We start from the raw sequence: 24,493 nt of genomic DNA, 5'->3' as shown, positions 1-24,493 counted from the left end.
AACAGAATGGTGAGTGTGTACCTGTGATAATATTCACCCAAGTAAACCTGATTGGCAAACTCAGCCAATGACATGTTCTAAGAATAAATGGCAAGCATTCTTTTTAAACAGGCAGATGTTTTTCCTCCAACTTATGCTTGGCCCACAAATGAGTATACTGTAGGATGAGTCAACATTTGGGTATGCGTTAACAGAATATGCATTTAAGTGAGATTGCCTGATTTGTTGTTGTGACAATGCCACAAATGATATTGTATCGGTCTTAGCAGCTCATTGTTCCAAATATGCAGTATTCACACATTCTCCTGCATTTTCAAAGGTACACGATAAGGCTTCAGCAATCTTCATTCAATACTCACAAATAGAGAACAAAGCCATTGTGATATATTTTTTTTATTGAACATTTTATTTATTCTGTGCTTTTATAACTTAATAGCACATTAACTGAATCTCTACCACCTACCCCCAAATGTGATAACGTGATTCAGAAGTGCTTCTCTGTTCCAGTGACTGGCAGAGGGGGAGGGACGCAGTAAAGAAAAAGAAAAGCTGTGGGCTCTCAAATCTTACCTCAATTCCTTGCATCATTTCACCTCCTCAAAAACACATTAGAGAAGGTCCGACAGGGAGGGACCTCATGCCTTCTCCAATACTGTTGAAAAGGAGGCAGGCGAGCCGATGGGATGCAAAGAATCATGGAAAGATGAGTTGAGAGTCAGAAAGGCACAACCAGCACTTGCTGTTCCCCCTGTAACACTCCAGTCACCTTTCCAGACAGGGCAGGCAGTGCCACCGACTGACCAAGCCGTAGGGAGGACATCTTTTGAGGGGGTACACGCAGGGCAACTCCACAATCAAACATTGAACTTGCAGTCACCCCTTTCTCAGTGCAGTTCAAATCCATGGGGGGGGGGAGAAATAAAAACTACCAGGACACGACAAAGCAGCGCCGCTACCCTCGCTTCACGTCTCTACTCCGTTTGACTGCGGCAGTTCACACTTAAACAGCAAGATGCAACCTTCCCCTTACCAAGAAAAAGAAATCATATTTATGTACAGGTAGAAGAATCAGATCCATTCCTACAGTCTGTACAATGTTGGGCCTATAAATTATTTACTTCATATTTACTGCAAAAAAAAGATAGAAAAACATATCCCAAAATATGCTGCAGAAAAGAAAATAATTCTTATAGAACTCATAGTCTTTCCCTTAAGTTGAGGCCTCTTCAATACTCTTAGCAGTGACTTCAAGGTTTAAGACAAAATATGGACACAGACTCTTCGTTCTCCAGGATCTGTGCTTAGTCTTAAATTAAAGTTCACCTTTTCTGTAAATGGGGCGGTGGCGAAAGGAGGGGGGGAAATGAAGTCTTCCTTTATCCAGCATTCTGGTTGTATGAAACTCTCCTCAGGGCTCAAACTCCAGTTCATCTACACTTATGACCTTAGCAGGCATGGAAGGAAGGGGCTGCTGCAGCACATCTGAGCCAAACCACTTAGACAGACCAGCTCCCCCCACACTAGTGGGGCTACCCCCATGTTGCTGGGAGTGGCTCGTCCGGTGAGGGCCGAGGTTCTGCGACTGGTGGCCTGGGACTGATGGATGCACTGGGAGGAGAGAGAGAGAGAGAGAGAGAATGAAATTCATCAGTAAAGGCCATTCGGAACATTGGGAAACTAATGTCCTTAAAAAAGGGATACACTGTGCCAAGCTTGTGGTGCCCTCATCTCTGCATAAACACTAGTAAAACAAATGCAAAACAGGTGTTCATGTTGAACAACGACAGACTGAACAGAAAATGTCACTTACTTGGTCTCGGTTGCTGCTGCATTAGCTGCATATGATTGCTGGCTCGGGGAGGTAAGAGGGGGTGTCCTGTCGCCCCTAGGGGGTAGAGGGGTTGTCCTAGCAGGGCTGGGGGCAAACCCTGAAGCTGAGAGAGGTCAACATGCTGTGGAAATATGCCTAGGATGGAAAATGAAATGTCAGTGAGCTCAGTAGTTGCCACACACCGCAACCATACATTGCAGGTAAACTCATCCTAAAAACAAACTCCAACTATAGTTTTTTCTACATACCCCTGGTAATATAGGCATGGTGTTATTTTCAATAGGCCAACTCATCTTGGAACTTATAAAACCCTTCGCAGTGGCCTTGTGATGGCTTAGAATAGCTAGGTACTGTAAACAGGTAGACCAGTACTAACCTGCCTGCACCAGAGCAGGGCCTAGCTGCTGTGGCTGGATGCCCTGGGCCAGCATCCTCTGCACAAGGCTGGGATGGAGCTGGGGCGGAGGGGGGCGCACCATGGGCACATGTCCGTGGGATAGCAGTGGTATCGGGTAGATAGGGCAGGGTCGGCCTCGCCCTTCCCCGGGGGACACCAGGGTGGGGGTGTGGTGCCCGGCAGAACCTGGTCTGGGGCGGTCCTGGGCGTGCTGGCGAGCCTGGGAGGAGGCCTTCACCCCTCCCAACTGAGAACCACTACTGCCTATCCCATCCAGAAAAGAGCTGGGAGAGCGCCTGTCTATAACACAGGCGCACAAATGCTACATTAGACAAGACAGCAGCAGAAACAACATCGCACAAGTAAGGAGCAGAGACATGGGAATTCATCCACCTGGTTTTACCTGAGGTTGCCTTCAATGCATTTCCCAAACAATGTCATTACTGACATGCAAACCTCTGACAGTAAAAATAAAAAATTAAAAAAAAAAAGCTGTTGATGAACATACCCTCTTGGGAGTGGCCCTCCTTGCTGTCTGGACGACTACCTGGCTCATCTCGACTCTTCTCTTTCGTCTCGTACATCTTACGGATCACAGACGTGGGCACGAAAGATGGTGACAGCTGTACAACACACAAGCATCAGTAGTTAAGTTATATAGGAGGGCATTTAAAAAAGAAAAAAGTAACATGCAACTTAAACCAGACAGTTGATCAATACTGAGCAGATGGGAAGTGTCCACTTTAAAAGGAAGAGTAACAGACAGTTCGATAAATAAGCATGTGTTTCCTGAAACCACTATGGGTTTGAGTCAGTAGAGGGATTGAACAAAGTTACAATGTTACAAAACGGAATGAGTGTTTCTTATTGGACAAGTTCAGGTAGTTCTGCCCCGTTTTGGTTTTCTGGTTGGCGACTAATGAATACGACGCAGAGAACCTTTCGACGTACCATACTGGTGACTGTGTTGCCAGGGGAGTGTCTGCCTGCAGGATGAGTGCCTGGACCAGGGGATCGGTTCATCCTGGGTTGCCGGATAACACACGTCAATGTAAATCCAGCAATAAATAGCCAACATTTCCATGCTTTGGGTTGCCAAACTTGTAAAAATCACAATTTAAACTTAAAACCAGTTGGAATTACAGGAGGGATGGGAACCCCTAACAAAAAAACAAAACAATTTAATATATATTTTTTTTTATAAATCAGGTGCCCCCCATAAGACTTGAAATATCAATGTCACCCCCATAAATTGTGAAAGATATCAAATTCTAACCCTACTTCAAAAGAGACACAAACTCAGTCACCTGTTGTGTTGGTAGACCTTGTTCAGAGGCAGTTTGTTGTAACCGGTCTGGAAGGCGCTGTGGGCATGGAGAGCAAGGTCCTGCTGGTTAATCAGAGCCTCCAGGTCAGCCTGGTCCACAGCCATGGACAGCGCCCTCATCTGGAGGCAAAGGAGGCAGTGTCAACCACCAGTTTTTACTTACACCATGAGTCAAACGCATTCCACGGAGGGCCGAGTATCTGCGGGTTTTCACTCCTCCCTTGTACTTGATGAATTAAGGTCTAATTGGTAAATAACTCCTCTCACCTGGTTGTCTAGGTCTTAATTGAAAGGGAAAACCAAAACCTGCAGACATTAGGCCCTCCATGGAATGAATGACACCCCATCTCTGGTTTCAGTTTGCATGCCATAATTGTTTGGTTACCAAGACAACGCAAAATCTAACAAAGGGTGTTGCACCATAAACAATTATTGATTTGATGTTAGACGTGCTTCAGATAAGGTTTACTGTCCCAACATTGGCCAATTTGATAAACAACATCTCTAACCTGTTGCTGGTGTAGGGTGGGTCCATGTCCAGGGCTGAGGGATCTATGCATATCTGGGAACTGCTCCCCCATCATGGGCACCGCACCAACAGGGTACCCTGAAACAAGACCAATCAGACAAATCACTTAATGTTAGGAGCACAAAGACATTTAGGTACACAATGAAAATATGAGGGAAGTGTGTTTATGATAAATTACTAAAAGTTAATTAAAACATTATTGGAGTGTTCCATGCTCAATCAAGTACAATGTACCCTCAAACAGTCACTTAGGTGAGACAAATGTTCAGCTGCCCCTTTAAGGGATGGGCCGTTACTGTGGCAACAGCGGGACTCAAACGTCTGAGATTAACAGTGTTGGAAACTTGGTGACTGTCGCTATATTTCGTGAGTTACCAGCCACTTAACGGTCAAATATTCAAGCGACAAATTCAGCTACTTCTCAGGCTGCCTTTGGGGGAGTTTAGACATGGCATTTAGCGATTTCTCACACTCAATTCTACAGCAAACGAGAGTGGGAGAAGATGTCTGTGCAGAAGTCACAGCAACGGTGCACGTACTGGAAGGAAACACGGGTAGGAAGGCGAAAACGCTATGTCGGGGACCGCAGCAAGGCAAATGGGTGCTGTGACAGTCACGGCAAAACGTCACCTATCGATTTATCAAGGAGCCAGGAGACGATTTCGCTGAAAAATATTTGGTAACATTGGAGATTAGATGTGCCGACGTCTCTTTCCTAGCAGTTGAGCAAGGTCAAACAAAGATTGACACACAATTTAGCGTGTGAACAAAACGATGTAAACTGCCAAGAAACACTACAAAGTCACTAATAGACTGAGAAATTCACGAGGTGGGATATGAGACTACAGACTGAACAAAAACAAAGCGCAACATGTAGTAGTGTTGGTCCCATGTTCCATGAGCTGAAATCCCAGAAATTGTCCATACACACACAAAGCTTAATTCTCAAATTTTGTTCACAAATATGTGATAGCATATCAAGAAACAGATTAAACAGAATGATCATTACGCAGGTGCACCTTGCACTGTTCTTCACCTGCGGGATCATCTAATGGGGGGGGGGGGGGCTGAGGAGTATTTATATCTGTAATAAAGCCCGTTTGTGGGAAAAAACTAATTCTAATTGGCTGGGCCTGGCTCCCCAGTGGGTGGGCCTATGCCCTTCAAGGCCCACCCATGGCTGCACCCCTTCCCAGTCATGTGAACAGCATAGATAAAGGACTAATACATTTATTTAAATTGACTTATTTCCTTATTAGGAACTGTAACTCAGTAAAATCTGTTTCTATTTTTGTTCAGTACAGTTCTGTGATTAGCTACCCGCAATGAAACAAAACCGCTGAATTAGTTAAGGCAGCAATTTCTTTGCTATAAATCACAACCTCCACGTGCTCATACGCGACTTGTTCAGTTCTCACATCTATTTTTAGGCGCAAATTCAAGTGGTCGCACTGTATTGCCCAGTTGTTTCCGTAGCTACAGTGTGCCCTAAAGGAACACCACCCTTTGCTTCCATATTGATGTAATGCTTACCAGCGGGTGGCCGCATGCATCCATGGAAGTAGTCAGGCAAAGGAGCCCTCTGTAGGAAGAGTGGAGGTGAGGGCCCCCTGTGCTGAAGACCAGGCCCAGGGGGTGGAGGGGCGTCAGTGCTGCCTAGCACGCTATGGAGGGTCGGGGAGCAGCTACGGGGAGGGCCCTGGGCACCTAGAAGCTCCTGTAGCAAATACACACAGCTCAGACAGGACCAACACTCCAACTGAGCCACACAACATAACACCCGCCCCTTATTCCTTAGAAAACACCCCAACCAGAATGCTACAGCCTATCAGACTCAACAGCTTAAAATAAGTACTATTTTAACAGAGTTCCACACACCCACCCTGATAACACGAGCTAGCCCCAAACTACACACCTGGAATACGGTCTTCTGCGATGGGGCAGGCACTGTGACTTCAGGCAGGGGCACTATAGCAGGGTCTGTGGGCTGATTGAGCTGTAACAGGGGTGGAAGAACGTGCAATCAGACAGCATTCTTGGTTGTGGACACTGCTTTTAAAACCAATCCCTCTGGGCATTTTTCACTTGCATAAATGTTATGCATCAGACCAATGAACATTGTTAGACATTGCTACAATGTTGTCAAATGTCCAAATACAAGTTACTCATCCAATGGAAAATTATGAGATTGTAATGTAATGACGTATATGTAACAACCTATTTGACTAAATTCTAACGTTGCAGCAGATGAACAACCAAAATGCAACATTAATTGATCAGATATGAAAAGCCCATTGGGATTGAGACGAGCATAGCATGGCTCAGCCAGAGGCAATGAAATGGTCCTGAATGTAGACCTCCATGCCCAGACACCAAAGTGACAGACCCTGACAAATTCACCAGGGCACAACACCACCCCCCCACCCTCCAAATGTTACAGAACATAAGGGTAAACCAGTCTAATTTGATAAAGGATAACGTTAAGGTTTAATGTAAATAAAAATCTTCTGTATGCAATCATTTGATTGACATGTTAGTTCATAGGAGTTCATGTGAATCCAGAACAACTCCTGGGAGGAACTCGAACTATACAAATTTATGCCCATCATTTTCCAGACCTGACAACTATTAGTCTAGGAGTTCCGTTATGGTTAGGATGCTAGCTTGCACGCATCATTTGGTTTTGAGAACCTACATGTAGCACTTACATGTGATGTAAGAGGCCAAACATTCAGCAGCACACACGCAAGGGTCAGTTTACCTGAAGCGGCATGCAGCTCAAAGCCGTAAAGGTTTACATATCCAGCGTTACCCGAGGCAGCTTGCCGACAGGATAGTCGGTGCTTTTTAAACATCATCCGAGAGTGGCACACTTACGTTGTTGTTCACTTGGTTGGCTTTGGGGTGGGTAGGCAGAGTTCCACTTGCCTTCATGCTGCTGACCAGCTTGTTGAAGGCTGACATGTCAGGGTCTCTGGCCTGTGACCTGGGCGGCCCTGCACTGGGGCCTACACCGCCTGTTAGAGCCTGCTCCAAGTGCTCAGCCATGAAGGGTGTGCCACTGCTGGTGCTGCCTCTGATTCCTCCCCGATGCGGATTCTGGTGCAGTGTCCGATGAGACTGGTGGTTCTGCTCAGAGCCCACCTTTAGCCCTTTCAGGCCTCCCTCCACCTCCTCCAGAGAGAGCACTACACCAGAGTTAGCTAGGGGACAAGATGAGGGCTTTACAGGTGTTGGAAAAGTGTACATGTCTTAATGCAAATTCACCATATAACATTAGGCAGCAAACAAAAGAAAGCAGACTGAAACATGGAACTGCTTAATACGAAACAATTGTTTTCCCATTACAAAATGTTTTCGTGCTGTAATGAAACGACCCCAATGGAAATTAAGTACTGGTCACATGAACAATTGCGACTTACTGCTCTGCTGTAGCCGTTGCTTGTTGACGTTGAGGCTGGAGAGGAGAGGCTTCAGGTCTATCTTGGCCTTGTGTAACAGCTCCAGAATGTCCACCTTGTCCCGGTGCTCCACTGACGGGATGGGGGTAAAGTAGGGGACAGGGCCCATCTGGCTGGGGGACGTGCAGCGGGGGTCCTGCCCTGAGAGAAGGTAAGTAACAATTTCCAAAAACCTCATTGGAAAATGTGCAGTCAAAACAAAAAGCATCATGGAGTCCTTAGAGGGGTTTGTATGTAATTTCAGAAACTGTGGCTATTAAAAAAAATAAGTTAAGAACCGTCATATCAAAACAGAAACGTGGCTTTATGATTATATGAAAAATGTTTCAGGGTGGTCCTCCATATGCAAAAGACTGCATATAATTTCGCGCACATTTTTTTATATACTTGAGGGCCAATGTTTGCGAGGATGCGTACCAATATGCATTTCCCTTACTTGAATTCCATTCTGAGTTACAAAAAACAAATATATAAAACTAAGATTTGACCAGTCCCTGCCAGGATTCCACAAGTGCAATTTCTCTTGCAAAATCAAGAATAACTGCTCTTTTTCCACATAAAGTAGTCAAAATGGCAGTATTAACCCCCAAAAAAATAAACCCTCATGGCAGTACAAAAGAGGGCTCGCAATTTCAACCAATCACTACACATTTACCGCATTATATGGTTCAATCAAGCCACATGTCAAACTCTCCCTCGTCAGCGCATTTTCCCAACAAATATCCCACATTGCCATGCAAAACAGTAGAATTGCAACAAAAAACAATTGCATTTTGGTACGCAATTATCACAAAACATTCCTTGATCCTTGAGGGCAACACATTAGTATTAATCAAAAACATTTATTTCTGAAGCAGCCCTCTTACCAGCCAGTCTCTCCAGCTCCTCATGGGGGGTGGAGCGCAGGCTGGAGGAGCGGCTGCCTGAGGGACTCAGGTTGCTGGAGAACCACCGGCTGAAACGGCTGGCCGAAACAGGGCCCTCCCCCAGAACATCCTCTATCATCTGCAACACAGAACCAGAGGCCAGTCAGATGCAAGCTGCTGGTCCAGAGTGGCAGACTGCTAAAGGGTGGGTGTGAGCAAAGGTTGCACTTACGTTTACGGCGCTGTCCATCTGCACACTTTTGGGCTTTTTGGATGCATTTTGTCAGTGCTTTTTGACGGTATTGTACTCTTCATTGAATCTGTACTTTATTTCCCTACCCCATAGCTAATTTCCTTTTTTATAGATTCCTTCGCAAGGTATTGTAATAAGTGCTGAATAAACTGGAACAGATGGGCATAAATTTGCATTGACTGAAACCTAACAAATCCACCCTACTAGATGTAAAACCTGTTGCCTTACGACAACGTTTCACTGGAAAATGACAATACACCAAGAAAACCTTAGAAATAAATAAACAAACATCGTCCTGGCCAGGGTGACAATACCGCCGCTACCACCACCCATCCAAACAGGCAAAGGACAGTACCAAGTGATAAAAACATGGAACTAACCAGTGTAGGTTAAAGGGATAGTTCACCCAAATTAGAAAATAATATTGGTTTCCTTACCCTGTAAGGTATGACAGCAATCGTAAGCATTTTGTGGACAAGGTATGACAGCAATCTATGCTTTGATTTCCATGGCACAGTTTTCACATGCTAACAAATGCAAAAAAAATTAGCATGTGGAAACAGTGCCAGGGAAACTAAAGCACAGACTGGACCAAGTGTTTTGGCACACACACCGCTTACATGTTAAGGAAACAAATGTGTAATTTTAGTTAACTATCCCTTTAACCTACACTGAACACTTAAAAAGAAAAAGGACCATGTGTAGCCAACTACAACCCAATGTGTGATGCATTTAGATACGACTTAGAACACATTACTGTAGACATTAGCCCAGAGAGCACAACTTATAGCACCCAAAACACACCTTAAACATGCAGTGCTCCCCAGGACTTACAGAGGCCAGTCCTGGCATGGTCTTCTCCAGATTGAAGAACTCATTGAAGTCAAAGTCTCCAGATGTCTGCTCTGGGAGGACCGCTGGGTGTGGGACCGCCTGGTCTGCTGTAGAGTGAGAGTCTTTTACTACCTGCTCTGGCTCCTCCGCAAGCCCACCATTACATTCCACTGCAATAAACAAAGTGCAAATAAACATTCAGGGTAACATCTTTCCGTAAACAATCCGATGGCATACAGTAACATACAGAAAATACTCTACTGATCATTCGGTGTCTGGAGCCCCAAAAAATAAACACTTAGGACATACCTGTACATTGTAAAGGAAGAAACGCTACTATGCTCATGACCCACAAACATTGACCCTCAAATCAGTGTGGTCATAATTAGAAAATATATACACCACTTGTCATCAAGGAGCCTATTCAGACTTGAGATAATTTTGATATTCTACAGTACTTTTGTATGCTTTTTAGCCAGTAGTTCTTAAAGTAGCGCCCACGAGCCAACTGTCCCAGAAAATTGCCTACTACGTCAAAATGTACAGATATGTGCACCACGTTAATGCTCCCCTCGCTCTACTACGTGTTCATTCATTGGCTGAAACTCAAGTTGCTGGGGGTGGGTGTAGTGGATATTTTGCTGCACATCTTCCAGGAAACAGTTGCTTTCAAACTAGGGATTTCATGGCTAATTGAGGTAAGACCGTAATTCTGCTCATAGACTATGCATGCATGAACTACACATTCACACAGCCAGCTCAAAGTGGGAGGTCAAAAACAGAAATACTAGTCCAAGTGCCAGTGCATGTCTTTAACATAGACTTGAGTAAAAAATGTTTTATAGTAAGTGTTAACTTAAGTCCATGTTTTGTCTACTTATATCAAGCCTGAACCGGACCCAAGAAAATAAAACAAATAGAACATGGCATCCATAACACTGCAAAGCCAATGGGATCCTTTTGGGGGGGAAGATCAAAAAGTATGAAGAACCCAGCATGACATGCCTTCTCTCACAGAGTCAGTCCTCTTCCTGGACCGTTTGGGTCTGCGCTTGTCCTCCTCCAGGATCTTGTCGTCAAAGCCAATGAGCTCTATAGTCTCTGATTGGCTGGTTGGGCCCCCTGAGAACCACTCCGGCTCCTCTTCCGCGTCGTTCCTTCTCCTCTCACTGAACACACGCTTGTCCCCAAAGTCTCGCTGCAGGGAAAAAATATATATATATTAAAAAAAAGTTTGGGGCCACCTGGAAAACAAGTGAATTTCTATAAAAACATGAAATTAGTTGACTATATTTCCTATCATTTTGCAAGACATTGACAAGGTTATAAATAATGATTCATTGAAAATGTCCTTCAAACTTGGCTTTCATCAAAGAATCGTCAATTTGCAGCAACTACAGCCTTGCAGAACTTTGGCATTCTAGTTGTCAATTTGTTGAGGTAATCTGAAGAGATATCACCCCATGCTTCCTGAAGCACATCCCACAAGTTGGATTGCCTTGATGGGCACTTAGATACCATACCTGTGGGAGCAGCTTGACCGTGACTGTGCTGGCCACTTCATTATATAGACAGAAAACCAGCTGACTGCTTCTTCCCAAAATAGTTATTGCATAGTTTGGAGCTGTGCTTTGGGTCATTGTCCTGTTGTAGGAGGAAATTGGCTCCAATTAAGCACCGTCTACAGGGTATGGCATTGCAAAATGGAGTGATAGCCTTCCTTTTCAAGATCCCTTTTATCTTGTTCAAATCTTCCACTTTAACACCACCAAAGCACCCCTTGACCATCACATTGCCTCCACCATGCTTGACAGATGGCGTCAAGCACTCCTCCAGCATCTTTTCTGCGTCTCGTGAATGTTCTTCTTTGTGATCTGAACACCTCAAACTTAGAATACTGTCCATAACACTTTTTCCCAATCTTCCTCTGTCCAGTGTGTGTTCCTTTGCCCATCTTAATCTTTGCTTTTTATTGGCCAGTCTAAGAAATGGCTTTTTCTTTTCAACTCTGCCTAGAAGGCCAGCATCCCGGAGTCACCTCTTCACTGTTGAGACTGGTGTTTTGCGGGTACTATTTAATGAAGCTGCCAGTTGAGGCATCTGTTTCTCAAACTAGACACTAATGTACTTGTCCTATTGCTCAGCTGTGCACCAGGGCCTCCCACTCCTATTCTGGTTAGGGACAGTTTGCGCTTTTCTGTGAAGGGAGTAGTACACAGCGTTGTAATAGCTCTTCAGTTTCTTGGCAATTGCTCGCATGGAATAGCCTTCATTTCTCAGAACAAGAATAGACTGACGAGTTTCAGAAAAAGTCCTTACTAAGTCACTTACAACATTAACAATGTCTACACTGTATTTCTGATCAATGTTATGTTAATGTACAAAAAATAACAGCTTTTCTTTGAAAAACACGGAACTTTCCAAGTGACCCCAAACTTTTGAACAGTAGTGTAAATACATTTTAAAACACTTGAGTCACTAGTAAACATTGAATCTAACATGCTGCTAAATACCATGGGATATATTTAAAAGGTGCAATATGCAGAAATCGCACAGCCTTTTCTTTTGCTTAAAATCCAATAGTTCCCCTAATGACAAAACAAGAAATGTATAGTTTTGAGAACCATTGTATCATCTAACCACTGAAATATCCATAACTAAAAATATTTTATTTTCAGCTGGTGTACAAAACCGAAAGTAAAACGCACAAAAAATTAACTTCAGAACAGTAAAACAGAAATGGCGCACAGACCAGATTGCTTTCTTTTTCTTACCTTTATTTTATCAGAGTCTTAGACTTGCTTTCAATGAGATCTATAACTCACATTTCTACCCAAATTTGGTCAGGTTACAGATTGCAGCGTTAAAGAGGAAATAATGGAGTGTACACAGCTCCTGATGATTGTCATTTAGATTGATTACTGCAGAACGTATGCCTCCCCTTGAGGCACAAGTAATTGCCATTTTGTGGGGTCGGTACATACAGATAGAATAGCCCTAAAAGGATAAAGAGTTTCAATTGAATGCAGATCAGGAAGCAACAGACACTAACCCTGAACCTCTTATCTTTGAAGTCCCGTTCCTTCTCCATGCGGGGTTCCCTCTCGAAGCCTCGCGCCGCCATGATGCGGCCACTGCCAATGCGCCGCGCCCCACCCAGCCGGAGACTCTCGTTCTCCTTGTTCTCCAGGGGGCTGACGGGGCGGCGGGTGGGTGCAGGCAAAGCATTGCCAACACAGCCCCCTCCAAAGCTACGACGCTGGGGGCTGAGCACCACGTCCAGGTCATCCTCCTTTAGTCGCTCGCGGGGATCTGACGACAGCGTCACAAGGCACAAACATAACATCCACTATAATGCTTCATGTTGTATTTTACAAAGCATAGTAAGTGTAAGCAGTGTGGCACGTCTAAGGGTAGCCAAATTAATTTGAGCTCAAAACCCCTCAACCCTTATTGAATATGCAATAGACGATTTGAAATGTATGCCACAGGAAATTAAATATCAGCTATGAATATAATATACTACATGATTTATTTACCTGCAATTCTACGTTTTAGAGGGACCCTATCATCCACAAAGTCCTTCTTATATCCATCCACAGGTGAGCTGCACTCTGAGGTGGGGTACAGCGAGGCATGCCACTTCTCGGGGTCCCAAACACCATCACTGTGGTCCAAAAACAAGACCAAACCAGAGGGACAAACTCAACAGTTAACATGATTGGCTAAGACTATAAGCTTTGTAGGGTGTCAAGTTAATCCAAAGGCTGACAAAGTAAAACACTCACCTGTCATATTTTCCAGAAAGACAGTCTGGCCTTTCATTAGAAATTGGGAAATCTTTAATCTCCAAAAGCTGCTCCTGTAAGAAGAACACATTAAGTCCATGAAGCAATCCAATAACTTGCACATCTATCAACTTATACTAGGCCTATCTCCAAATACCTTGGTGTATCTGTAAGGGGATGGTCCTGTTGATTCCTTGACCACTTCGTCTTTCACCACCACTGTGTCACCATTCTCCTGCTCCTCTACACAAGCATCCTCCTCTACACAAGCATCCTTTTCCATGACTATTTTAGGGGGCTAAACCAATGTATAGCTTCTGAGACTAGTAGTTGACCTGTTGAAAAACGACATGCTGTTATGACATAACCCTCACAGGCTTATCAAAAGTAATTACAATTCATAAACATAAAAGTAATTCTATGTTGGTCAGGAAGACACTGCTGATAAAGTACGTGCAAAGACATTAAAACGTATTGGCACACTTTTAAAATGTAGTTTGTGTAGTAATATCGATACAATAGTAAAACGCAACAACCTAAGATCAATGACGTTAGATTTTTCGACTATACCTTAACACATTAAGCAACGAGGTATATGAACGACATTAGCGCAAGGGCTTCGACGTGGACTGGTGATAAAATCCGACTCAACCAATTTGCCAAAGGAAGCTGGCCTGGCAACATGTCATCCATACCTGAGCGGCACAAGCAAACTAATTCATAGCAATTAAGTAGCTAAATTGGCTATCGTTAGCATGCTAGGAAACTGGCCAGAATTAATTAGCAAGCTGTCAATCTACTGGAAGTAGTTAAGTTAGCTAACGTTAGTTAGCATATTTGCGTAATTAACTAACTAATTGGCAAAACTGCGTTGGCAGATGTAGCTAATGCATATGTTGATGCCAATTTACAAGACCATCGTCAAATCTTCGATGGACGGCGGACAATTAGCTAAATTACACGACCGTTGTGTTTGGTTTACTGGTAACTAGTTAGCGAACATTAGCTAGTTAGCTGCCAAAACTTTAGTTTAGCTAGTTAGCCTGAAAGCCGACTTGTCGGCTAATCTGATAGCTAGTTAACGTTTGTGTTCGGCTATTCAATTGATAAACGCCGAGTGCATATGTAACGTTAACCAAGCAAACAAACACGCCATCATATCACTCTGGATAAATTGCAGATACTTATACATCTATAAGGTAACAATTAACTTACAATGCTGTTTAGAAAACGTTTGAAGCCGACTCAGAAGCTAGCCAAGCTAGCTCTATGGCTAGTTAGCCAGCTAGCTTGCTGGAGATAAAGCCTTCCAATAAGTACGATACGTTTTTTTAAACAGCTAGGGTTGTTATTTTGGCAAACAGCCAACGCCCGTGATATTTCTACGAGCAGAAATCCAAACGTATACTAGCGTCTTGATGGGATTGTATTCGAATGTCGAAATATACTTCTCTTCGGTCTCTTTTCTCAGTCGTAGCAGTGATTTTTCTCCGATCACCGCTTCTGAATGAGGGTCCTTCGTAGGATTATATAGTGCCCATCACTAGTGCCTTACTCAAACATATGAAAATATTATAAATCATTCATTTAAACCATTACTGTCTCTTACATAGTCTCTTTTGACTACGAAATTAATATATATGAATTTAGATGAAATTTCAACGACTGCTTGTATTTTACGAGTGAGTATTTTTATATCAGGCATTATGTATGGCCAGCTAATTGTTGATATTACAAAGCGGATCGATGAAAGCCCAAACTGATCGATAATTGTCATACTTTCAATGTACTTTTTTAAACAAACTAGCCCTTTCCTTAATTAATAATTTGACGTATAGGCCAACCAAATGGCACTCAACACATCCACCTTTTTTCTTTCTTTGTAAATGATACCACACCCTGTCATTTTAGGATAAAGTTCGATGTGATTTACATCACGCTCATCAGTTCAGTATTTGTACAGAGGGTTGCTACAGTAACGTTTGCAAGACAACACGCGGTCACTGTGAGTGGTGGTAACTTTACCGTCATTGGTTCCACCATAAAGATCCGCATGTTTATTAATTTCACTGGGTATGACAGAAGCATCAAACAATTTGTTAAAAATCAATTATATTAATCGCACAAAGATAGCTAATTTAACAGGTGTGGTGATACTGATGATTTTGGGCACAGATGGTTTGTTTACATAGCAGTCAGGATAATTAACGTCGCAGGTTAGGATAATTAACGTGGCAGGTTACGAGAACTAACGCAGCAGGATATGTGAATTCATGTAGCAGGTTATGAGAATGAGGTTAAGGTTATGAAAAGAGTTAGGGTTAGCTAATGCTTCGGTTGTCAACAGCTGTTTTCCCCGACGCGACCACTGGATGGAGATGTAGGCCTACCCCTAACCGAGGAAATGTAAACAAACCATATGTGGCGACAAATCACAGGGGAAAGGGCTAAACGAGAGGGTTTACTCAGCCCCAAAAATGTCAGCGAAAATAAAACCGCGAGAATGTCGAATTTGTTCAACGAAAATGTAATGGTTTATTTTCTACACGAGGTTTATTTGATCGAATAGAAGTTTCGTAATGCTTAAGTTGTTACGAGTATACCGATATAAGTAGGACACGTGACATCCCAGCAACTTTGAGAAAAAAAACACTTTATATTCGAGTTGTCTCGAGATGGTTTAGCATCGTATTCATGTAATGTGGCTGTAGCATATATTCTCTCGTCATTGAATACAGGCGGTTGAAATTAACAACCCTCATCGAATATTAAAAACGAATTACAATAAATAGATGTATCCACCAATCCCAAAACATAGGCGGGAACTAGACAGCCAGCCGTGCCACTTTGTGAACAACGACTCCCATTGTTAGGGCGGAGAAACATGTAATCTTGTCAATTTTCCATCAACTTTGGTTTGATGAAAACATCTCTGGTGGGAAAATGCATATTGTTTTAGGTAGATTTGAGGTTATTCGCATGAAAATCTGCCCCAAATTGGTTGGAAACCTAGCTATAGACGTGAAACTAGTTAGGGAATTAAGAAAATGTAATGGTAACTACGTTATTCATATGAAGATAATGAAAGGGTGAATTCTGTTTCGCTAGTTGAAGAAGTTAGTAATCTGATTGACAGCCAGTAGTACGAGCTAGTGAGTAAAGTTAGTGTTCTCAGGCAGTTAGCTAGGCAACTGTTGTGGCAATGACTTCCAGAGGTCGAGGAACCCAAAAACCAAACATATCTGGTACAAAAGGAACTCCACGCAATGCTATATCCAGTTATAAAGTCGGATATACCTGGAACCAAGGTGGAAGACAAGGAGCCGAGAATAAGGTGAGAAGTACCCCCTTCAAATAAATTGCATTTTCTATCTGGAATCCCTGGGACGTCCCTACCCCACTTGAAGTTGACATCTTAAAATGGTTAGGGTAGGTGTAGTTCTCAAAAGCTGTAGGCGATGTTCTGCCTTGGACCTACAGTTTCCGGCTAATTAGCTTCGCCCACGTCTACCTCACCTGAACTAGCTACAATCCCGACGCTTTCTTTTAGAAACGTCAATAATCATCGCTTGCGATACGGCTTTCGAAACATATGGCCCTTATCTTTCATCAGCGTGAAAGAATCCTTCAAATAAAAAATATAAGAGTCCAATGACTCTTATGTGTTACGTAATGGAACTGAGAGTCACGATCAAGGGCTAGGACGTCCCAAGGATTCGAAATGGCACTAACCACAAATACAAGTACCCCTGGGGGTACTTGACCTATCCACATGGGGTACTTGAGAAGACTCATGAGACCATAAGCCTACTGGTAAAATGTACACGAGGACGTATTTTAGGGGTACCTCCTGACCAGAGCAAACTTCAGTTGGTGGTACAGTAACCAAAAAACGTTGGGAACCACTGATTTTAAGGTACTGCATGTTTAGTGACTGGAGTTGGCCATCGCTGAAATCGGTCTTTCTTCCATGCACCGTGCACAGAGTTCCTCAAACTATGGACACAGAATATATTTGAATGGGTTCATCCTTACAAAGCCAGGTGCATTTTCTCAGGAATAGCCTATAGATTACAGACAGATTACATCACTGCTTGAATTTATAATGCATGACAATGTCAATTCCAAATGGTGGGGAAATAACATTCGTAAGCTCTTGATACTATGCTGTTAATATATCCACTGTGTGTAGCCTGAGTTCGCTAACTGGAAGACTGTTACCTTGTCCAATCTGTAGGTCTCACATCGCAGAGTGGGGCTGGAAGGATGAGTGGTGGACAGCTAGGAGGGAGTTGAGGCTCACAGTGAGGGCATTGCAGGTCAGTGTCTGGCTCTACCCCTCTACCTGCTGCTCAGCTGTGGGGTGACCATACATGCCCATCAGTACTTACGGAGAAAGTCTGTTTGTGGAAATGACATTATTAAAAATGGACTGGCATGATTGTGGTTTTGGTATTAATCAGGATGAATGTTTCTCTTCTGAAAATGATGGACCCCAGCAGTAAGGCTGGCAGGGCATGTTGTGTCACAGCAGTAACAAGAGTTACTCCTGTATGCCAGCTGAGAGGCGGTATCTGCGTGTGGCTTGGGACAGCTGGGAAGTGTACATGAGGACGAAACACAGGATGCAAGAATCTGCTCTTCAGTTCCAGAAACTCACAGCTCTACGGTGAGGCATTACAACTCATAAATGCTATTTTTGTTCATTTTATTTGAAATGACTTTGAATTAGGAACAATACACTGCCTCTGGGAGGTTAGTGAGCTTCCTACATACAGTCATTGCGTGAGTGATTACATATGTGTTTGACAATATAATAATTTGTGAGTGAAAGGGGAGGGGGCAGCCTGTGTTACTGCTGATGTGTTTCTCCCAATACAGTTGGGTGTGGACTATGTGGCAGACTGGGATGCGGAGGAGATATGTTGCATGTGATATGGAGGACCAAGCACTGGGCATCTGACTCTACAGAGTAAGGTGAGTTGATCACATCAATATTTCTATGGCTCTTGTTCAATGAATCTTTCCTGGATTCCTCACATCCTCATCGCCCCTCTAAAAACACAATGGAGAGGAAGGTCCATTCACTACCTTGAATGTGAATGACAATTTGCAATGAATGTCCATTTGCAGCATTGTATGATTTCTGCATGTTGTTATTCTGTCATAGGCACTACGTTCATGCCTGGGTAAGCTACGTTCACCTCCGCCAAGCTAAGAGGAAACCACAAGGTGCCATCTTCTGTTAATCATGTGTACTACTGTACCTCTTATTACAATCACTGGATGGCATTCATGGTCCAGGATAATATACTCCCAATTTAGGATATCAGAAACCTATATTGACAATTGTAGCCGAACTTGGGTTGTCTCCAAAACATACTACAGACCCTGCCTGTTGTCCTCTAGAACTTGCATTCACATTACCATTGCTTTCTGTTGTTGTTAACCCTCGTGCATTGGTCTACCTCCTGTGTTTCAGCTGTTGCTGTGCGAGCCTGGCAACTCCGCTTGGTCCTGAGGTATTGGTATGTGTGGAGATGTGGACTACAGAGAGAGGTGGACAGAGAGCAGGGTGTTGACCATCTGGCACAATGCAGCATACAGCGCAGGCCACTGGAGCGCTGAAGACACTATCCTACTACACACACACACACTGACCGACGTGAAGTCAAACACTATTGCAAGAACAACATTAGCAATCCTCACCTTATGGTAAACTTCATGTGCCCTCATTCACCTCAACATCACACTTTGGAACATATTGCAAGAAGATTAAGTGAATTTCCTGAGCTTATGTGCAGATGTGGAGCTGTGCATGCAGGAGTCAGAGAGATCAGGCAGCAGCAAGTTAACACCGCCATCTATTGGTGAGATGGAGCAAAGCACTTCTGAATTATTTCTGCAATACTCGGTCCATAGACAAGTTGCTGTAGCACAGAGTATTCCTTAACATTCTGTCTCTAATTTGTTCTGTCTGCAGCACGCTGGCCTGAGAAGTCTGGCCCTTAGTATCGCTCAGATACTCATCGACTCAACAAGAACATCGCTGTCCAGCGTCATCATCACACTGTAAGAGTTATGCTGCTACAGTACTATAATATCCATGTTAGTATATTCACCCTGCTTTAGTGTCAGTACAACTTGAAGGTTTTATTTGTTTACATCTGTGTATATACCCTGTAGAAGCAATCTATGCTATCAATCCTTTATACTGTATCCTACATGCTTTTGTGTTCTATGTTATGCATCTTGTACATACCATTCATCATTACACATGAATTCCCTCCCAGGAAATAATAGTTATTTGAATTGTTCCAGAGTTAGTACCACATCTGCTATGTTATGTGTTTTCTCCATATCTTCCAGGCAGGTATTGGATACTCTGGCAGCAACGTCTGGAGGAAGCTGAAGATGGGGTACTTCAGATGCAGATTACACACACCCACTACAGGTTGGCAGGCTCCTTTTGTCAAATTTCAGCGACGCTGTCCATACACATGTTTTTTTTTTGACTTCCCAGACAACTAGTGTGTTGCGTGTTAGTAGAAGAGTAATTCTGAAAATGGTTTTTCTGGACCGCACGTCATTACAGAGCTACTGCTTGAATCACTGGAGAGAGCAGCTTGTTGAGCACTGACACATGCAGGTACACACACACCTACGTGTAACTGTCAAAATAACGATAAAATCATCATAAAGTGTCTCAATAGGGCATTGACTCCACCACGAGCCAGAACGGCTTCAATGCGCCTTCAGTTGGTGTATATTCTGCAAGTGTCTGGAACTCTATTGGAGGGATACGACATCACTCTTCCACGCAAAATCCTATAATTTCGTACTTTGTTGATGGTGGCGGGAAAACGCTGTCTCAAGCGCCACTCTGAATCTCTCATAAGTGTTCAATTGGGTTGTGATCTGGTGACTGAGATGTCCATGGTATACGGTTTACATAATTTTCATGATCGTCAAAACATTCAGTGACCACTTGTGCCCTATGAATGGGGGCATTGTCATGCTATGGATGTATAGCCATGGTAGCTAAAATAATGGCCTGCCAAGCATTTTTGTACATGACCCTAAGCACGATGGGATGTTAATTGCTTAATCAACTTATAACCACACCTGTGTAGAAGCACCTGCTTTCAATACACTTTATTACTGAAGTGTTTCTGTTATTTTGGCAGTTACCTGTACATTACTGTGTGTGGTTGTAGGGTCTGGAGCGTCGTCCTGAGGCCTGGTTTGCGAACCACATCTTTCCACGTTGTCTGAACTCCTGGGTTGAGTTTACCTGCCAGAGGAAACAGCACAGGGAGAGGTGAGACGACACAACCCCATAATCACATCCTGTTTCTGAACTAGTGCTGATCTAGGATCAGGTCCACCCAGTCCATGTGATCTTATTAATTATGGTCTGAAAAGCAAAACGGATCCTAGATCAGCACCACTACTATTATAAAAAAATTTGAAAAAGGGCCCAGGGCTACATTTAGACAGAGCCCAGCTGTCCTACCCTTTGGGCCTTGCTGCATGAAGAGAGGTTGTGTTTGAGTAGAGCCTGGCACCACTGGCAGTGGAGGAAGGGGAAACGGAGAGCCTCTGACATACTGGACCACCATACTGTAGTCCACAACACACTGAGCCAGTGGAAGGACGACTTCACCATGATCCGGGACAGGTACTGTACGACTGACTGTAAAATTATCAGTGAGGATCAGGATGATATTTTTCTTGAGGTTATAATGCACGTTAATGACCTGCTACTCACGCTGACTGTTGTGGACCAACTGGTTCAGAAAGACGTAGACGGGTGTGTGTTCTTAACAGGATTTGATTAGACCCTTTTGAGATTTTGGTTAATCCTTCATGTGTGTTTGGTTTTTATGTATCCCTTAAGGCGAAACCGAGAGGCGCAGGCAGGTCGACATGGGGAAGTGTGTTGTGTGCGACGCGCCCTGAGTGGCTGGAGTGAGGTACAGCATCTTACCATATACAGTATAGTTTACCATTAGCCTTGCTCTGTTTGGTTTCTCCAGAGTAATCCTACATTCTTTGACGTCAGTGTGTCCAGCAAAGAGGAGAGAAGAACAGCAGGCTGGATCAGGTTGTCTTCATGGCATGAGTCAGACTTCTCAAACACCTTACAGGCCTGGAAGGCATAACAGAGCTCACATCATATACATCACGGATGGGCTATATATTTATATTTCTTTAGGAACTCTGGATCTGAACGTTTGACAGTTAGAATAGTAGAATACACAAGGTGCAGCTTCAAAATTTGGTTGTGCATCATCAGTTTATCTTCTGTCACTGACAGTCACTCAATTGTCCCATGTCAACTAAAATGTATTAGATTGATAAGTTAGCCTAGCGGCGCGCTTTCTAAACTTGTATTTGTCATGGTTGAATTACCAACCAGGGGGCCCCCCATTTGATTTTGGGAGTCACTCACTGATGTATCATATTAAAAGCTGCTAACATTTCTCTCTGCCCCATGTCAAAATATGTAGCATTGTAAGAAATTAACTTTAAAACTTAAACAACAACAAAAATCGCACCGCTTTCAAGAGGGAGGGGGGGGTGCTAAAATGTTTTGCTCGCGAGGTGGGGCCCCGCCAAAAGGCTAGGGGCCCCACTGCAGCTGTGGGTATGGATGTGTGTATGCACCCCTCAAAGTTGCCCGTCCCTATTAATATGTTAACTGTTCTGAATGTTGTTAGTTAACATTTCTATTGTTCATTCATTTGGTCATCATGTTCCGTCTGACCTGATTGATGCTCCTCGCAGAATAGACTCCACCCTGCTTTGTTTGTTTGTCCGAGGGGACCTGCTGTCATCTCTCTGCCTATGATCCCCTGTGGTGACATCACCTCCAGACACAGCAGGTCGATGAGCTTGTAGAGGAGCGCTACAGCCTGCATCAGCATGACTTCCTCCTGGATCAACCCAAATGGATCCACCGTCTCAATCTCTGTATCCGCCGTCTCTTACTTGTAATGTTGATTTTGGTCATCTTTCTGACAGACACTTGTATTACGTCTTCCCGGGAGGGTTCTACGTGTGTGGAAGGAGACTGCAGCCCCGTTGGCAGGAGCAGTGAGAAGAGGGCAGAGAACCACTACCGGCACTGTTCAGGCTAAGGTGTTAGAGCAGCTCTATCTATTACCTATGATAAAGTCTAAGGCTTCATTGAACGTTTTATAGAAGCTCAATGACTCAGCTTCTAATTTATTTCTACGGCTTCGTATGTTATCAGTACTGTTACCACGACTGATTCTGGCTGCAACTACTGCTCAAGTCAGTGTGAAATACTCACCAACAAATGTCATTTATTTTCCTATAGGTGCTGTTGGCATGGAGGAAAGCCACATCCCGGGTCAAAACGTCACCGACAGTGGGCAGGGCTCCGAGTCACATGGATAAAGGTAAAGAGATACTAAGATGAAGACACATTGTTCATTATTCGATGCTGTTTTCTGTTAGATCAGTCTCCTGGCACATTGAATGGAGCCTCCACTGAAATGTGAAGCCTACTGCCACCATTTTGTATGTCTCAGTGAGGCAGCAGGGGACTTTCAGGAGTTGGCGGGAGCGAAGCAGAGCGGTTGTGGAGGAGAGTACAGGCATGGAGAAAACCAAAAGGCACCACCACCACTCTCTTCTTTGCAGTATGTTCAGATTGTGGACTATGTACCTGCAGCATCAGCGGAGCTTTAAGGTAGATGGATACTGCGTTCGGTCCTGTGTTCGAGTCTGTTGTGTGGTGTTTGATACATTCTGATCCTATGTTAGTCTGTGTTTTAATATTGTGTTCTTCATGTAGTCCTTATTTAGGTGATGCGAGAAACGGGACACTCAATGTTGAGACGGGCTGCCTCCAGGTGGTAAGGGTAGGTAACAACACATCCGCCACGCTGATCCTAAACACGGGGGCCCCTCCTGTACTCCCTGTTCACTCATGACTGCACGGCCAGGAACAACTCCAACACCATTAAGTTTGCCGATGACACAACAGTGGTAGGCCTGATCACTGACAACGATGAGACAGCCTATAGGGGGAGGTCAGAGACCTGACCATGTGGTGCAAGGACAACAACCTCTCCCTCAACGTGATCAAGACAAAGGAGATGATTGTGGACTACAGGAAATGGAGGACCGAGCACGTCCCCATTCTCATCGACAGGGCTGTAGTGGAGCAAGTTGAGAGCTTCAAGTTCCTTGGCGTCCACATCATCATCAACAAACTAACATGGTCCAAGCACACCAAGACAGTCGTGAAAAGGGCATGACAAAACTGATTCCCCTCAGGAGACTGAAAAGATTTGGCATGGGTCCTGAGATCCTCAAAAGGTTCTACAGCTGCACCATCGAGAGCATCCTGACGGGTTGCATCACTGCCTGGTATGGCAACTGCTCGGCCTCTGGCCGCAAGGCACTACAGAGGGTAGTGCGTACGGCCCAGTACGTCACCGGGACCAAGCTTCCTGCCATCCAGGACCTCTATACCAGGCGGTGTCAAAGACTCCAGCCACCCTAGTCATAGACTGTTCTCTCTGCTACCGCACGGCAAGCGGTACCGAAGAGCCAAGTCTAGGTCCAAACGGCTTCTACCTTCAAGCCATAAGACTCCTGAACAGCTAATCAAATGGCTACCTATACTATTTGCACCCCCATGCGCTGCTACTACTCTCTGTTATTATCTATGCATAGCCACTTTAACAACCCTACCTGCATGTACATAATTATGTTAATTACCTCGACACCAGTTCCTCCGCACATTGACTCTGTATCGGTACCCCCTGTATATAGCCCTGCTATTGTTATCCACTGCTGCTCTTAATTATTTGTTTTTCTTATCTCTTTTTGGGGTATTTTCTTAACTGCATTGTTGGTTAAGGGCTTGTAAGCATTTCACTCTAAGGTTGTTGTATTCGGTGCATGTGACAAATAAAATTAGATTTTAAACAATACGTGCCAGCTCTTCTTTTTTTTGCACGCTGGAACATTGTGGTGAGCTTATTGCTGTTTTAACATGGTTGTTTCAAATATTAAAAGTCAACGTCTCAAGACTTGTGTGAGAAATTGTGTTCAAGTTACTTTAAAATACAAGGATTAAATTGAAAAATAGTATTTTCGGATGTTTCTTGGCTTCAATTATCTCCTCTTTCTATGATCCATCTGTGAGCTTCTGAGTGTCGGGGTGA

At 43.8% G+C, this 24,493-nt stretch overlaps 2 protein-coding genes across 13 annotated transcripts in view; one reads left to right on the top strand and one right to left on the bottom strand.

The window, feature by feature from the left end:
* Positions 1-377: 377 nt before the first annotated feature.
* On the bottom strand, positions 378-16,679 carry LOC115208066 (eukaryotic translation initiation factor 4E transporter). Of its 5 annotated transcripts, none has more exons than XM_029775819.1 (19): positions 16,584-16,679; positions 13,444-13,621; positions 13,287-13,360; positions 13,038-13,165; positions 12,551-12,810; positions 10,504-10,696; positions 9,469-9,668; positions 8,412-8,550; positions 7,507-7,686; positions 6,962-7,287; positions 6,000-6,080; positions 5,618-5,801; positions 4,065-4,162; positions 3,536-3,675; positions 3,180-3,252; positions 2,737-2,851; positions 2,208-2,528; positions 1,811-1,966; positions 378-1,608 (listed from the first exon to the last, which is right to left on the bottom strand). In XM_029775819.1, exons 2-19 carry the CDS (start codon positions 13,567-13,569, stop codon positions 1,409-1,411), a joined length of 2,994 nt encoding a protein of 997 aa, XP_029631679.1. In that variant the 5' UTR covers positions 13,570-13,621; positions 16,584-16,679; the 3' UTR covers positions 378-1,408. The 5 variants fall into 5 exon arrangements, with proteins under 5 accessions (XP_029631679.1, XP_029631677.1, XP_029631681.1 ...); XM_029775817.1 differs by lacking the exon at positions 16,584-16,679 and adding an exon at positions 14,502-14,800; XM_029775821.1 differs by lacking the exon at positions 16,584-16,679 and adding an exon at positions 14,502-14,800 and having other exon boundaries at positions 7,013-7,287.
* sxph (saxiphilin) overlaps positions 15,748-24,493 on the top strand; it is a 24,097-nt gene continuing 15,351 nt past the window's right edge. The window contains exons 1-15 of one of the 8 annotated variants that reach the window (XM_029775829.1): positions 15,748-16,620; positions 17,524-17,605; positions 17,789-17,955; positions 18,168-18,263; positions 18,457-18,518; positions 18,769-19,001; positions 19,091-19,156; positions 19,270-19,358; positions 19,656-19,740; positions 20,504-20,967; positions 21,187-21,262; positions 22,314-22,430; positions 22,633-22,714; positions 22,847-23,007; positions 23,113-23,179. The gene's annotated coding sequence lies outside the window, so the exon portion shown is untranslated. Of the gene's footprint in view, positions 16,621-17,523; positions 17,606-17,785; positions 17,956-18,167; positions 18,264-18,456; positions 18,519-18,768; positions 19,157-19,269; positions 19,359-19,655; positions 19,741-20,503; positions 20,968-21,186; positions 21,263-22,313; positions 22,431-22,632; positions 22,715-22,846; positions 23,008-23,112; positions 23,180-24,493 lie in introns of all 8 variants that reach the window. The other 7 variants (XM_029775825.1, XM_029775827.1, XM_029775828.1 and 4 more) reach the window with 7 other exon arrangements.

The sequence above is a fragment of the Salmo trutta genome, chromosome 14, assembly GCF_901001165.1.
Source record: "Salmo trutta chromosome 14, fSalTru1.1, whole genome shotgun sequence".
Lineage (NCBI taxonomy): Eukaryota > Metazoa > Chordata > Actinopteri > Salmoniformes > Salmonidae > Salmo > Salmo trutta.
Note: the sequence above shows the minus strand (reverse complement) of the source record. Positions and strands in the feature narration are given on the sequence as shown.